The sequence below is a fragment of the Cebus imitator genome, unplaced genomic scaffold, assembly GCF_001604975.1.
Source record: "Cebus imitator isolate Cc_AM_T3 unplaced genomic scaffold, Cebus_imitator-1.0 Scaffold136, whole genome shotgun sequence".
In the NCBI taxonomy this organism is placed as follows: domain Eukaryota; kingdom Metazoa; phylum Chordata; class Mammalia; order Primates; family Cebidae; genus Cebus; species Cebus imitator.
Genome location: NW_016107451.1, coordinates 3,617,505 through 3,631,151, shown reverse-complemented (window position 1 = coordinate 3,631,151; position 13,647 = coordinate 3,617,505). Strand labels below are relative to the sequence as shown.

The 13,647-nt window shown below is 41.9% G+C and overlaps 1 protein-coding gene across 7 annotated transcripts in view; it reads right to left on the bottom strand.

Moving 5' to 3' along the window:
- Window positions 1-2,141: 2,141 nt before the first annotated feature.
- FOXJ3 (forkhead box J3) overlaps window positions 2,142-13,647 on the bottom strand; it is a 175,340-nt gene continuing 163,834 nt past the window's right edge. For 6 of the 7 annotated variants that reach the window (XM_017541778.2, XM_037743187.1, XM_017541780.2 and 3 more), the window contains 2 exons: window positions 7,414-7,521; window positions 2,142-5,452 (listed from right to left, as the gene is read on the bottom strand). In XM_017541778.2, the coding sequence (XP_017397267.1) occupies window positions 5,337-5,452; window positions 7,414-7,521 (224 nt within the window). In that variant the 3' untranslated portion in view covers window positions 2,142-5,336. The remainder of the gene's footprint in view (window positions 5,453-7,413; window positions 7,522-13,647) is intronic. The other variant, XM_017541779.2, reaches the window with a different exon arrangement.

The following is a 13,647-nucleotide window of genomic DNA, read 5'->3' as shown; positions in this document are numbered from 1 at the left end:
AATTTCCATTCCTTCTCTCTTTGGCCAAGTGCGTACAACTGAATGTACCTGCTCTGATTCAATGCATTCATGATACAACTCCGTTGTGTCTCACCTCTCTAAAGCTGTTTCCTCTTCTGTAAAATGAGGGCAATAGCAGTACTACATCATCAGGCTATTGTGTAGATCAAATAAGACAACGTGTGTAGGAATCTTAAATCGCTGCCAGGCAAATGACTTTCTTCATTCCCTTCCCCCACATTTTCCCTAACTAGCTGTGTGAAATATGAGCAGGCCCTTCCCTCTCTGGGTCTCAATGTTCTCCAACAACAAAACGTAGGGGCTGTTAGTTGCTTTATAAGGCCCCTTCTAGCTTGAAGCTTTTAGGATAGTGCTGTAATTCCAGGGCATTTATATGCACTCAGACCTTCAATGCATTTGATCTTAGCCAAAAGGCCAAGAAGCGATCAGGCCTTCAATGAATGCTAACTGATGCTAACATGGTTTTTCTAGGACTGCTTTACCCAGCTGATAAGGGTCACATCTATAAACAGCAGCCCTTTGCACACTATAATATGTCAAAACCTTGAGAATTAAACATACATCTTAATCACCTTATTTTTCATTTGATCAGCAGAAGTATACTTCAGCTGCATCTCATATCATAAGGTGACCACATTTAATGCTGCACTTACTTCAGTCCTTCAGAGGCATTCCAAATGACAAATGCTTACCTGTGATGGGAGTGAAGCACCACCTTCCCTCCAAGGAACACATGTGGACACACACATGGACAGTCACTATCCTTTGTTTTGAAAAGCTTCCTTTCTTTAGAAGGTAGTGAGGTAAAAGGAAATGAACTCTGGAATTAGGCCTGGACTGAATTATTTCAGCTCCTCTAGCTGTGAGAATTTAGACAGGTTTAACTTTTCTGGGCCTTGTTTCCATATCTGTAAAGCTGACATAGATGTTTCTGGTAGTGTTGTGTGGGTCACGTTGGAAGCAGTCTGAGGCTTTGGGTAGATCATAGGATTGGTGGGAAGGTCCCCCTTCTTGAGTGCGAGGGACTCCAGGATAATCTCATTTCCAGCCACATGACGGGTCTACCCATTGCTTAGCCTCTCTGGGTCCGTGCCACATCGGTGAAGTTGGGACAGCATTTCTCACAGAATTGCTATGCTCAGCTCTTGACCAGCAGCCTGGCACTTCTCCCACCTCAACCCACCACCCCTATGCTAGGGTAGCTCCCATGCCTTGCTCAAAGTAATGGTATACATGGCAATACCTCCTCCCAGCTGTCCGGCATCCTTTGAAGACTCAACTTAGTAGGCCACACCTGAAGCCTTTCCTAAACCACTGCCCCAATCCTCAGGATGACCTAACTCCTCACCACCAGAACCTTGCCTTACCAGAGCATACCTTTTAGACTCCCTGGGCTGGCATTTGTTACCTATCCTGGGCAAGCCTGTACCCCCTAAAGGGCAGAACTGCGGCTTCCTCATCTCTGGATTTCTCAGGAGAGGGCTTGACACAGAGTATGTGCTCAGCAAATGTTAGGCCCCACTTTCACTTTTTGGAAATAGCTCTGGAAAGCCAGTGCTAGGGATAAGACTGGGGACAAGGGCAGGGTGTAGGGAGAGGGGAATTCCCTCAGGAAGTAAGAGAGGATTGTGTAAAAGAACATGATGCCTGGAATCAAATGACCTAGATTCACATCTCTGCTCTATCACCTGACAACTAAAGAATCTAGACAAGTCACTATACCTCTCTGAGCTGTTCCCATGTCGTAAAAGGAGGACCACAATATCTCCTTAGCACAGCACCTGGCACATACTGAGTACCAGTATGCTTTATGTCCCATGTGCTGTTCGAAATATTTAAATGTACTAAATTATGTAAATCTCACTACAACTCTAGGAGGCAGATACTATCCTCATTGTACCGGCACTGCAAATAAGGCCCAGGGAAATTCAGGGACTTCCCCAAGTTGGAGCTAATGAGATGCTCACTAAATGGCAGCAATTACTGTTCTCGGGTAGTAATGCAAGGGACACAATCTCAGTGACCCCAAGGCTCTGGCGTCCTGGCTGTGGGACTTCTGCACCTGGACTAGCTCCATGCTCACTTCCTCAATTACAGCAAACGACAGGGACCAATCAGTGTTGTAAATAGAGTTAACATAATATATTTATTTTAAGTGCCATTCATGCATATCAGTTCTGGCAGCAACAATCCTAATGACACTTGGAATATTTCTTTACAGCACTAAACAGTTACAAAGAATGGTTGCCGTTCATCAGAGGCAAAATATGAAATCGTGCAATAGCAAAACTGTAGAAACATTAAAACACTGTCCAACAGCAGTACAGAGAGCAGGTTGTATCTGCACAAAAAGCCAATGCATTTTCATCACATATATACAATATAGATATATACACATCACCCTCTGAATGAACAATATCAAAATACTCTATTCCATTTGAAATTATCCCCGGATTGATTCCCTCCCACTTCAAAGGACATCTGAGAGACATGTATTTACAAGAACACACATGAATACATTTACATTTCAAAAACTGCCACAAATGCCAGTCGGATTATTCTCCTGGACAGAGTGCCCCCATTTCTTTACATGCATTTATTATTCTTTCCCCCTAAAATCTTCAGTCAATTTAAGCCCAAGACAGAACTTGTTCTGCATTAGCAACTACCATGCGAAATGGCCACTAGAGGGACTCTCTGCACCTCACCAGGTAACCGGCTGGCCAGGGCCCACAGAAAATACCTGTCCTGGGCTCCTGGATCACCTGGATCACAGGAAAGTGGGACGGGTCTGGGTGAAGGCTTTGCCTCCATGGCCATTCTTGGTAAGTTTAAATTCTCATAAAAATATTTATCACTGCAAATCAGTAAATGATTGCCAAATAGGAAATTCGCTTCACACAATTCATAAAATCATCATCAGTGGTTCTACTTCAAATCACTCAGTATGAAACTGCATTCCAATATCCAAATTGTTTAAAGTGCACATTGCTACCCAAGCCATTAAAACAGTTTCAAAACAGCTATTTTGGTGTCTAGAAAACAGTGACTTAAGCAAACCATTGAAAATCACCCCTTTTTTTCAAGCGTTGACTCTGCAGGCTAACATCTCATCTTGCCTCTGATCCTTCTAAAAGGGGCAACTTGGCTGCCTTTCCAGAATCCTCTGATTTTCGTTGATCCAAGGGGCTGGAACTGAGCTTCCTTTTTCATGCCAAGTAGGGTCCAAACAACAGAGAAACATAAAGCTTTTCCCTTTTCCCCAACCTCACCAGCCCTTACCATGGCTGGCTTCCCAGTGATTCATTCAAGGCAACACTCCATTAAAAACACACACACACGCGCGCGCGCGCTCTCTCTCTCTCTCTCTCTCTCTCTCTCTCTCTCTCTCTCTCAGCACAAACACAGAAACAAAAGATGTTTGTTTAGTTCAAGAAGAGATTACTCAACCATAGAATCACTAAGGCTAATTAAAGTGATTTTGCATGACTGATAGAGACCAGAGATGCTAAAAAGTAACCAGTAAGCAGTTATTACTCCTTGACTTGATGAAATATATTTCCCCATTAGACACTTTTTTTTTTTTTTGGTCTAAAGAATTCAAAATCTATTCATTAAAAAAGCCCTCATTTCTTCTAGCTTTATCATACAACTAAGATAATCAGTCCACGCAAACTGTGATATGGTATGAAACAAAACAACGCCACTAAAAAACCCGTAAAGAGGTGGGCTGCGTTTCAAAGAAAAGGACCAAATGTCATGCATACACAGACATACAGGACAACAGAAACAGCACGCCACATATCTAGGCTGAACACTGAAGTAAATAAAACTGTAAGTGGCTCTACCCTCCTTTCAAGACAACGTAGATGAAAAAGATGAGTGGGGAAACTTGCTTTAGAGACACTGCCCTGCTGTTGTTGCCCAAATGGAATCTGATTCAAATCCTAGAAAAAGCTGATTTAACTAATAAGTCTGAATCAGCAGGGATGCTAAGACAGAGAAATGTATTCACATGCCAAAAGGAGTGATGACAGAGAATGACACAATGCCCCTCTGAGTGTCTTATCTGTAAATTATTATCAAGAAAAGTAATTCTGGGCCAGGCATGGTGGCTCACACCTGTAATCCCAACTCTGTGGGAGGCTGAGGCGGGCAGACTGCCTGAGCTTAGGAGTTCACAGCGAGCCTAGACAACATGGTGAAACCCCATCTCTACTAAAATACAAAAAATTAGGCAGGCATGGTGGCGCACACCTGTAGTCCCAGCTACTTGGGAGGCTGAGGCAGGAGAATTGCTTGAACCTGGGAGACAGAGGTTGCAGTGAGTTGAGATCGCATCACTGCACTCCAGCCTGGGTGACAAAGCGAGACTCCATCTCAAAAGAGAAAAAAAATTAATTCTGTGCTTTCAGATACATTTCTCCTTAATGAACCCAACAGGAACTGAGCATTCACAGAAGATAGCAATAAATATTAAAATAACACTTTTGAATAATAAATACTTAGGTGAACGTGGAAGCACTGATTTGTTTAAAGAGCCAAGCACTGTCCAACTTCTTCCTGATCAACAAATGTTAGAGCTGTTGTAACGCAGATTTAGAAAAGCAGACATTGACAAGGTACGATACATACTCTAAAATCCCCCAAGCAGCAAAACCAATTTGGTCAGTTCTTCATGGTGCTCAGGAGCAACATGCCCCTTTAGATTGTTGGAGTGTCAAATTCTGGGTTCCTTACTAGGTAGAACTCATTACCCACATTTCTGAAAAAGATTAAATAAGGGGAACCGGGCTTTGAAAAAAATCTATTTCCTTTGAGTTTCCTTTATCAGTTAAAAGCATCCTGCAGAAAATAGCCTAACAAGGAATAAAAACTGACAATAACTTTCCTTTCACGACATAATAATCCAATTAGAAAAAACTGAAGCCTTTCAGTAATTTTTGTACATATATTTACATGTATGTATCTTTATATAAACTGCTTGCAGCAAAATAGGCTCCGTCTGAAAAATCAGTCTGGCACTTGTGGTTAACATCGAACTGACATCAATACGCAAAAAGCCGTCCAAATCACACAACAGTTAGGAGCTACATAGGGCAGCTGGCAGGGAGACAAACATGTAGTACTTGTTTGGGTCAGATAAAAGCAGTACGTTATCCAGCTAAAATCTTTCTGATTGTCTTCAAAAGTAATTTTGATAACATTGGTAAAGTGATTAGCAAGTTTGTTTTCTCAACTGGATTCTTTTAAACCTTTCCCTTCACTGCGCAGAAAGGTAACGTTAGGGGTCTGGTGTCTTGCAGATACAAGCCCTACACAATTGAATCCCAATCAAAGTCATCCTGGATGTCATCTGGAGGCAGGGAGCGCCGCATCTGGAAGGCTTGGGAAGGCATCATGTGCTGCTGGTTCATGGCTCTGTGATGGCCTGGAAGGAAAGAGGTAGTATTAGCAGTGCCTTGGGTAGAGAAGAAAGTAAGAAATAAACTAACCCCTACCGTGTACTTCCTATATGCCAGGTACACATTATCTCACTAATCCAACCATAAGCCTTCAACAAAGTAGCTCTTATGATCCTCATTTTATAGGTAAGAGGATAGGGTTTAAGAAGATGAGTAAATTACCCAAAGTTACACAAGCAGTAAGGGGGCAAAGACAGAATCTGAGGTCAGTTCACTTGACCCACATTCCTTCCATTATACCAGGCTGTAGTAAGAAGACACAAGAAAAGTGCTCTTATAGTCTGTTTTGCTCCAGTATGTTGTTTCAGTAACATGAATTGGCTCCCATGAGAAGGGTAAACAGAATGAGAATGATGGCAGTGCACCAATGATGTCACACTGGGTCACAATGAATTTTCCCCAACAAGCTAATTTCTGTGTCACCAAGTAACATCAAGTGAACACAGAGGGCATCAACAAGGGAACACAGAAACTAGAAGGAACCACAGCTGAGTAAAAAATGCCCACCTTACCATGCTCTTCTTGTACTGGTTTGGCCATGTGCTGTTTGTGCTCCCCAATTTCAGTGCACTGGGCCTGTGTCTCAATCATATCTTGACAGACCCCCTTCTAAACCAACTGCTCTTTTGAATTTTAACTTGTAGATTTCTTTCATTACAAATTATACAAATCCTTTTAACAGTTGTGCAAGTTTTACTGGGTTATTTTTCTAGTACTTTCATTACAAAATTCCAAGTAGTCTGCTACTCATTTTTCTCATAAGCCCTGAAATATTTTCTTGTACAATTATTTAATGCTAAGGTTTTTAGTATATCACAGTATAGGCAAAATGCCTCCATTTAAAAAATTTATTTAATAAAAACTTATAAGTCCCTTACTGTGGGTCAGGCACTAACTTACATGATTCTCATTTAAACCTAACAACTCAAGGAGTTAGGTAGTGTTATTAGCCCCTTTAAAACAGGTAAGCTGAGGTAGGAGAGTTAGGTAGCTTGTCTAACATCACACAGCCATTAAGTAGCAAAGCATGATGATTCGAACACAAGCAATCTGGCTCCAGAGTCTTATTCACCTTATGGTGTCACTTACAAATTACTGGTAAGCACTCACAACAGGTAATATTCTTTTCCCCTTCAGCAAAGGACATATCACTTGGTCCCAACTCCTTCCTTGCTGCTGCCACATAGTTCTTCAAGGTTTAAAATCCACCCCCAACCACATTACCTTTTGTCTTTTCCTCAAATAGTCTAAGTAAAGGATCGTGTGGTATGTGAGAAAACCATAATACAAACATTGGGGCTTGAGTCTTGGTTTGGCCACTCACTAAACTGGGTGGCCTGGGCAAGGCATCTCTCCTTCAGAGCCTCCATTTCCTCATCTAGGTGATCCTTAAGACAGTTTCCAGCTCTAACAATGTGCCCTATTCCTCTGGCTAAATGAAACATATCCTGCATTCAAGAACCCCGTGGGAAAAAGTTTATGAACCAGTAACTCCTAAAACTTACCTTCTCTATAAGATACTTCCCTGGAAACTACAGCTGGGTAAACTCCATAGAAATGAATGAAGCAGAATCTACAGGAGCTACTAAAGCAGCTTCCTAAAGCTTGCTAAAGTCCTGTCAAACACCCTCAACTATGGCCCCAGAACTTCTTAGAGAGGCAAGACAATAAATAACTAGAATAAGTAGAATAATTGCATCTTGGGCTAAAAATGACTTCAGGTCCTACAGTCTAAACACCAACTGATGCTTGAATCCCTTCAGTAGCCCTAGTGCCAAGTGGTTGTCCAGACACTGTCCTCTAGCCCCTCTTAACAGGGAGTTCACTCCTTGAGGCAGCCTCATTCACCATTGGAACAGCTAATGCTTCTCAACATTAAACTCTGGGTACTAATCAACACTCGTGCATACACACACACACACATTACCTGCCATCGTTGTTCCTGGAGTGCTGAGTGCCTGTGGGATATGAGGATAACCAGGGGGTGGCATCACTGAAGGAGGGAGATTTTGCCTAGAATCTATGTACAAATTTCCTAATCAGATTAAAAGCAAAAAGAGGGAAAGCATGTTACCACAAATAAAACAAATGGAGCACTAAAATCTGAACAGGTGCTGGCCTTTTTTTTTTTTTTTTTTTTTTGAGATGGAGTTTCAGGGCCGGGCGTGGTGGCTCACGCCTGTAATCCAAGCACTTTGGAGGCCAAGGAGGGCGGATCACCTGAGGTCGGGAGTTCAAGACCAGCCTGACCAACATGGTGAAACCCCGTCTTAAAAAAAAAAAGAGATAGAGTTTCACTCTTCTTGCCCAGGCTAGAGTGCAATGGCGCAATCTCAGCTCACCATAACCTCTGCCTCCCAGGTTCAAGCAATTTTCCTGCCTCAGTCTCCCAAGTAGCTGGGATTACAGGCATGTGCCACCATGCCTGGCTAATTTTGTACTTTTAATAGAGATGGCATTTCTCCATGTTGGTCAGGTTGGTCTTGAACTCCTGACCACTGGTGATCTGCCCACCTCGGCCTCCTAAAGTGCTGAGATTACAGGCATGAGCCACCACACCCATCCCAGTGCTGGCCTTTTGAACAGGTGCCAGGCTGGGTATAAGCACACTGGAACTAATGTTGGCGCTGCCACTAGCTGTAAGCTGGTAGGTAAATTATGTCTATTGTTGTTGCTGTCACATACCTCATTACAACTCAAAACTATTTTTATATCCGTTACTTCATCAGACCCTCCCACTAAGCCCCAGGATTGTTATACCCATTTTACAGATGAAGCAACTGAAACTCAGAAAGGCTAACCTGACTTGCCCGAAGACTCATTAGTTTGATAGTGCTAGGACTAGAATCCAGATCTCCTAACTCATGGACTTTTTTTTTTTTTTTTGAGACAGGGTCTCACTCTGTCACCCAGGCTAGGGTGCAGTGGCAAGACCTTGGCTCACTGCAACCTCTGCCTCCCGGGTTCAAGTGATTTTCCTGCCTTAGCCTTCCAAGTAGCTGGGATTCCAGGCGTGCACTACTGCGCCTGGCTAATTTTTGTATTTTTAGTAGAGATGGGTTTCACTATGTTGGTCAGGCTCATCTTGAACTTCTGACCTGAAGAAATCCACCTGCCTTGGCCTTCCAAAGTGCTGGGATTATAGGCGTGAGCCGCCACACCCAGCCACTCAAGGACTCTTTCTACACCACCATCTATTTCTTTTATTTCCCTGATGTTCTCACCATCAAAGCAGGCCTAACCATGTGTGCCCTTGTTAATTGACAAGTGCCTGGGAAGCGCAAAGTAACAATAAAGATCTGCACATGTTAAGAGCTACATGAAGCAATGGTGATTAAAAATGTATTATTCTGGTCAGGGCACAGTGGCTCATGCCTATAATCCCAGCACTTTGAGAGGCAGAGGCAGGAAGATCACTGAGGTCAGGAGTTTGAGACGAGACTGGCCAACATGGCGAAACTTGCTCTACTAAAAATACAAAAAATTAGGCAAGCATGGTGGCACATGCCTGTAGTCCCAGCTACTGGAAAGACTGTGGCAGGAGAAATCACTGGAACCTGGGAGATGGAGGCTACAGTGAGCCGAGATCGCACTACTACACTCCAGCCTTGATCAAAGAGTGAGACCCTGTCAGAGAAGAGGAAGAGGAAGAGGGAGGAAAGAGGGAGGGATGGGGGAGGGGGGAGAAAGGAGGAGGGGGAGGAGGATGAGGAGGGGAAGGGGGAAGGGGAGGGAGAGGGAGAGGAGGAAAGAATTATTCTGGAGTGTGAGGATGGGAAACATGGATCTCATTCAAATTTTATTTAGTTGTTAAGTTAATGTATTTTCATTGACAAGAGACATCAAGTGTTAACACCTCCTAAATGTCAACTATGTTACATCATAATGCAAAATAGAGAACAAACATGACCCCTCCCCCAATAACTCATGGGGAATGATTATAAAAGTTGTTCACATTATAAGGAACATCTGGAATTTTGGAAAGGCTACTTCCCTAAGGTTATCTAGTATTTCATACAAATTACACTTGAATTCTTGTAATGTTGTAATGAAACTAAAAAACAGTAATAATTTTCTCAGAGGAAACGAAAAAGAGCAGAAAAAAATCTTCCACTTCTATTAAGGTAAGGCATTCTGTATTTGGCTTACTCACAGGTTTTTACCCTCCAGTGGAAAGCCAGACTATCCAGGCTCAAGAGATGATCTAATCCAATCTTACCTCTGTCCATGTAGACAGAGAAACAGGAAAAGAGAGGAAATGAGACAGAACCAGGAACAGAATCCAAGACTTCTAACTCCCTGTCCCTGCCTCCCATGATAACATGCCTTTTATCACTGAAGTTTATAGTCAGAACTGAGCTCTCTGATTGACTATACTGATGATTTAGGAAGAAAGAAAGAGGAGAAAAGTCATATTAAACTACAGCTCTAATACTGGTCTGAGTGATGTGGGGTGGAATCCTGTCCCCAAATGCAGATTGGTCTTCATATGCACGGCTACTGTACTTTCTAAAGACTGCACCAAGTTGGAGGGGCCACACCACTCAGACTAATATGGTCAGTCACACACCTACAAACTCCCTGTCTCTGTCCTTCAAAATCATAGCTCTCATTCTACACATCTTTTGAGTTCATGCCATAATCAAAATGTAAAACTGATTTTTACTGGGAATTAGTCTTTCATCACTTCTCTTTTTATGGCTTTGTAATTCTTACCTTAAAGGCAGGGGGTGTAAGAATTATAGCATTATGACACTAAACAAAGGTCTACACTAAACAGTCTCAGCTTTCTGAAATTCCATCATATTCCTAACATTTTTACTTTTGTATAGAAATTCCCATTACTTCTCATTTTTCCCATATTCTCAATATAGAGTCTGAATGAGTGTATGCCTGAATTTCCTATGTAAGAAATTAACTTCCAATGCAGTTTCCAAAGATTTTTGAGATTCCATACATTTAGAATCTAGTTCTGAGAATTAAAAATCTAATCACATAATTTATCAAAAACAGGCTCTTTTCATTCAAGAAGCATTTATATATCAGGCACTGCTCAAGGCACTATGGATATAGCAATGAAAAACACAACTCTGCTTTTTCGGAGTGTATTCTTGGGGGTGTTGGGTAGGTGAAAACAAAGTAAATTAAATAGTATGTAACATGCTATGGAACAAAAGCAGACAGAGAGAACAAACAATGCTTGGTAGTGCCATTTAAATAAGATGACCAGGGAAGGCATCCCCTGAGCAGGTGTTTTTTGAGGAAAAAAAATGGAACAAGATGAGGAAATGAGTCATGTGTCTATCTGAGGGAAGACCACTCTGGACAAAAGGAAACAGCAAGTACCAGCCAGCAAGTACAAAGGCCCTGGTCAGGTCAAGTGTGCTACCTAGCGTGTTCAAAGAACAGCAGGAAAACCAGTAGTGCTGGAGCACAGGGGTTGGGGGTAGAAAGCAGGAGACAATATCAAAAATAATGTGGGATCAGATCATACAGGCCATTTGGGCCATAGTAAGAACACTGGTCTTTACTGAGAAAGATGGAGGATTTTGGGCAGAAAACAGACATGACATGATCTGATCTGTCTTGCAAAATCCCACTTAACCTACAAAGTCCAGCTTAAATGTATTATCTTCTATGATAATTTTCCATCTTTCCAAGAGAAGTATGTACCCCTTTCTCTGAATTCTTACAGCACTTATACCCTATAGACAAATGGAGCCCTTGACATACTATATTTCTTGTTGGACCTGTCTCAACCATTAGGCTGTGAACTCTTTGAGACAAAAGCTATTACAGGAGTCATATCTTTATTCTCAGTGCCCAATACACAACTAGACAAAGAAACGGTATAAATAAGTGTGTGCTCAATGACTGCATCCCTGCCTGTATTTAATGACCTTTAAGCAAAGCATCAAATTAGAATAGTATAGCCAGAAGACATTAACAAATTATAACCACAGGTAAAAGGATTTAGGAAAAAGATGTCATATACTGTGTTCTATAACATCCTTCTGTCCTTCGCCCTTCTACACTAGCACACTACACCGCTAATTTCTGGAGTCTGTAGGAAGCTCAAAGAGGTGTTCACCAAAAGGGGAGTCCTTGAAGACAGGAATGATAGGGAAGGTTTAAGGAAATGGATAGGCTATATTCTGGGACTCAAGACCTACACCTAAATGAATTTTATAACTTTGGGCAAGTCATTTTATCTCCCTGGATCACAAAGTCCTTATTGTTCAACAAAGGGATAAAATCAACAGCTAAGAAAATATGGCAAAGAATTACTGGAGTGTAGAGATGAGGGAAGTGAAAGATCTGAATGGATGTGATATATAGGGATGTAAGAAAGAGAAAAAAGTAATGACAGAAAGACACTGGCACTTAAAACAAGAGGAGGCAGGTTGGACATGTAAAAAATATCTGAATATTTGTGAACAGACATCAGCAAGCATGAAGTGATGAATACTTGGGGCACCATAATTGATGAGAGAACAACTGTTGTCAGAGGCCAACATGGCTTGCATGAGTCAGAAGGAAAATACAAAAGGAGAGTGAGAGTAGAAACAGTTGAATAAACACTGAGGAAAAACTATCATTTTCTACCTTTGGTAAGGCTGTGACTAGAGTAGCACTGAGAACCATGAAGGCGTCATGGGGACCCTAGAGAGGAGGAGGGCCCTGGCAATACAAAAGAGATGACAGAAAAAATTAACAGAATCACAGAACACCACAACAAATAACCTAGGTCAAGGATCATGAAGAGATGACTACAGAAGTCTAGGAACAAAGGGCTTTAGGAAAGTCACTCAGGATCTCAGTCTAGAAAGAATCCAGAAGGAGTGTCTGGGCACACTGGACAGCAGCAGATGAATAGTGCTTTTTCCATAACAAAACTACCAAGTTCCAAGACCAAAAAGTACAGGCACAAAACTGAAATTCACTAACATGGGAGCTACTGGCTAACACGTATGCTGGCTTTTGAGATTGCCGTCTTTTTTTTTTTTTTTTTTTTTTTTGAGAAAAAGCCTCCCTCTGTCACCCAGGTTGGAGTGCGGTGGCACAATCTTGGCTTGCTGCAGCCTCCACCTCCCAGGTTCCAGCGATTCTCCTGCTTCAGCCACCCAGGTGGCTGGGACAGGCACGCGCCACCAAGCCCAGTTAACTTTTATATTTTTAGTAGAGATGGGGTCTCCTATGTTGGCCAGGCTGTCCTCGAACTCCTGACCTCAGGTGATCCACCCACCTCAGCCTCCGAAAGTGCTGGGATTACAGGAATGAGCCACCACACTCAGCCAAGATTGCCTTCCTCTAAGACTGACCCACATCTTCTTCTACTTGTCCTGCCTGAGTCAACAATCTATGAGCAACAGTTACTTATCCCCAAACAGGCAAGACTAGTAATACATACATAAGCTATTTAATTTCACTTAGCACTTTTTCAGACTGAAATGGTTAGAGATGGAGTTAGCAAAAGAAGTGAACATCATGACAGCATGCAGAAGCAACAATTTTGGATCAATACAGAAAGAAAAGAAGAAAGGAGAAAAAAGGGGCAAAAAACAGAGAGAGGTGGTATACCTGACCTGGTCTAAGAACGTAAAGCAAGTTGGAAAAATGAAAGCGATATATCCTGAAAGGAACAAACTAGGGGCTTAGAACCCATCAGAGAAACAAAGAAGATAGGCTGTCTATCTGCAAGAAAAGATTTTAAAAAATGAAATGGAAGAAGGGCATGTAAATGAGGATACCTGCTGAATTACAAAGATCTTGATGCTTAAAAATGAATATACATCAGAAAAATACCAAAAAGAACTAAAGGAGAGAGAGACAAAGAAGCTAAAAAGTTATCAAAAACTAAATTTTAGTGTCTGGCACAGAGGGCAATCAGCCAGGGACTCAACAAGGCCCTTGTGTGGATATAATTTACTGAATGAATAAGTTACCAAAATCAAATGACTGAAAGTTTCAGGCAGGGTAAGCTATTCAAAATGGCTTAGGGAAAAGCTATTCAACATGGAAGAAGAAAAGATAAAAGATTTCCACTACATCAAAGGATACAGAAAAATTTCATTTAAAGAAAGACACAGACTGATAAGCTCGACAACATGGGTGGACAAAAGATGTGAAATAAGATAGGATAATGGTGAAAGGAAGCCAC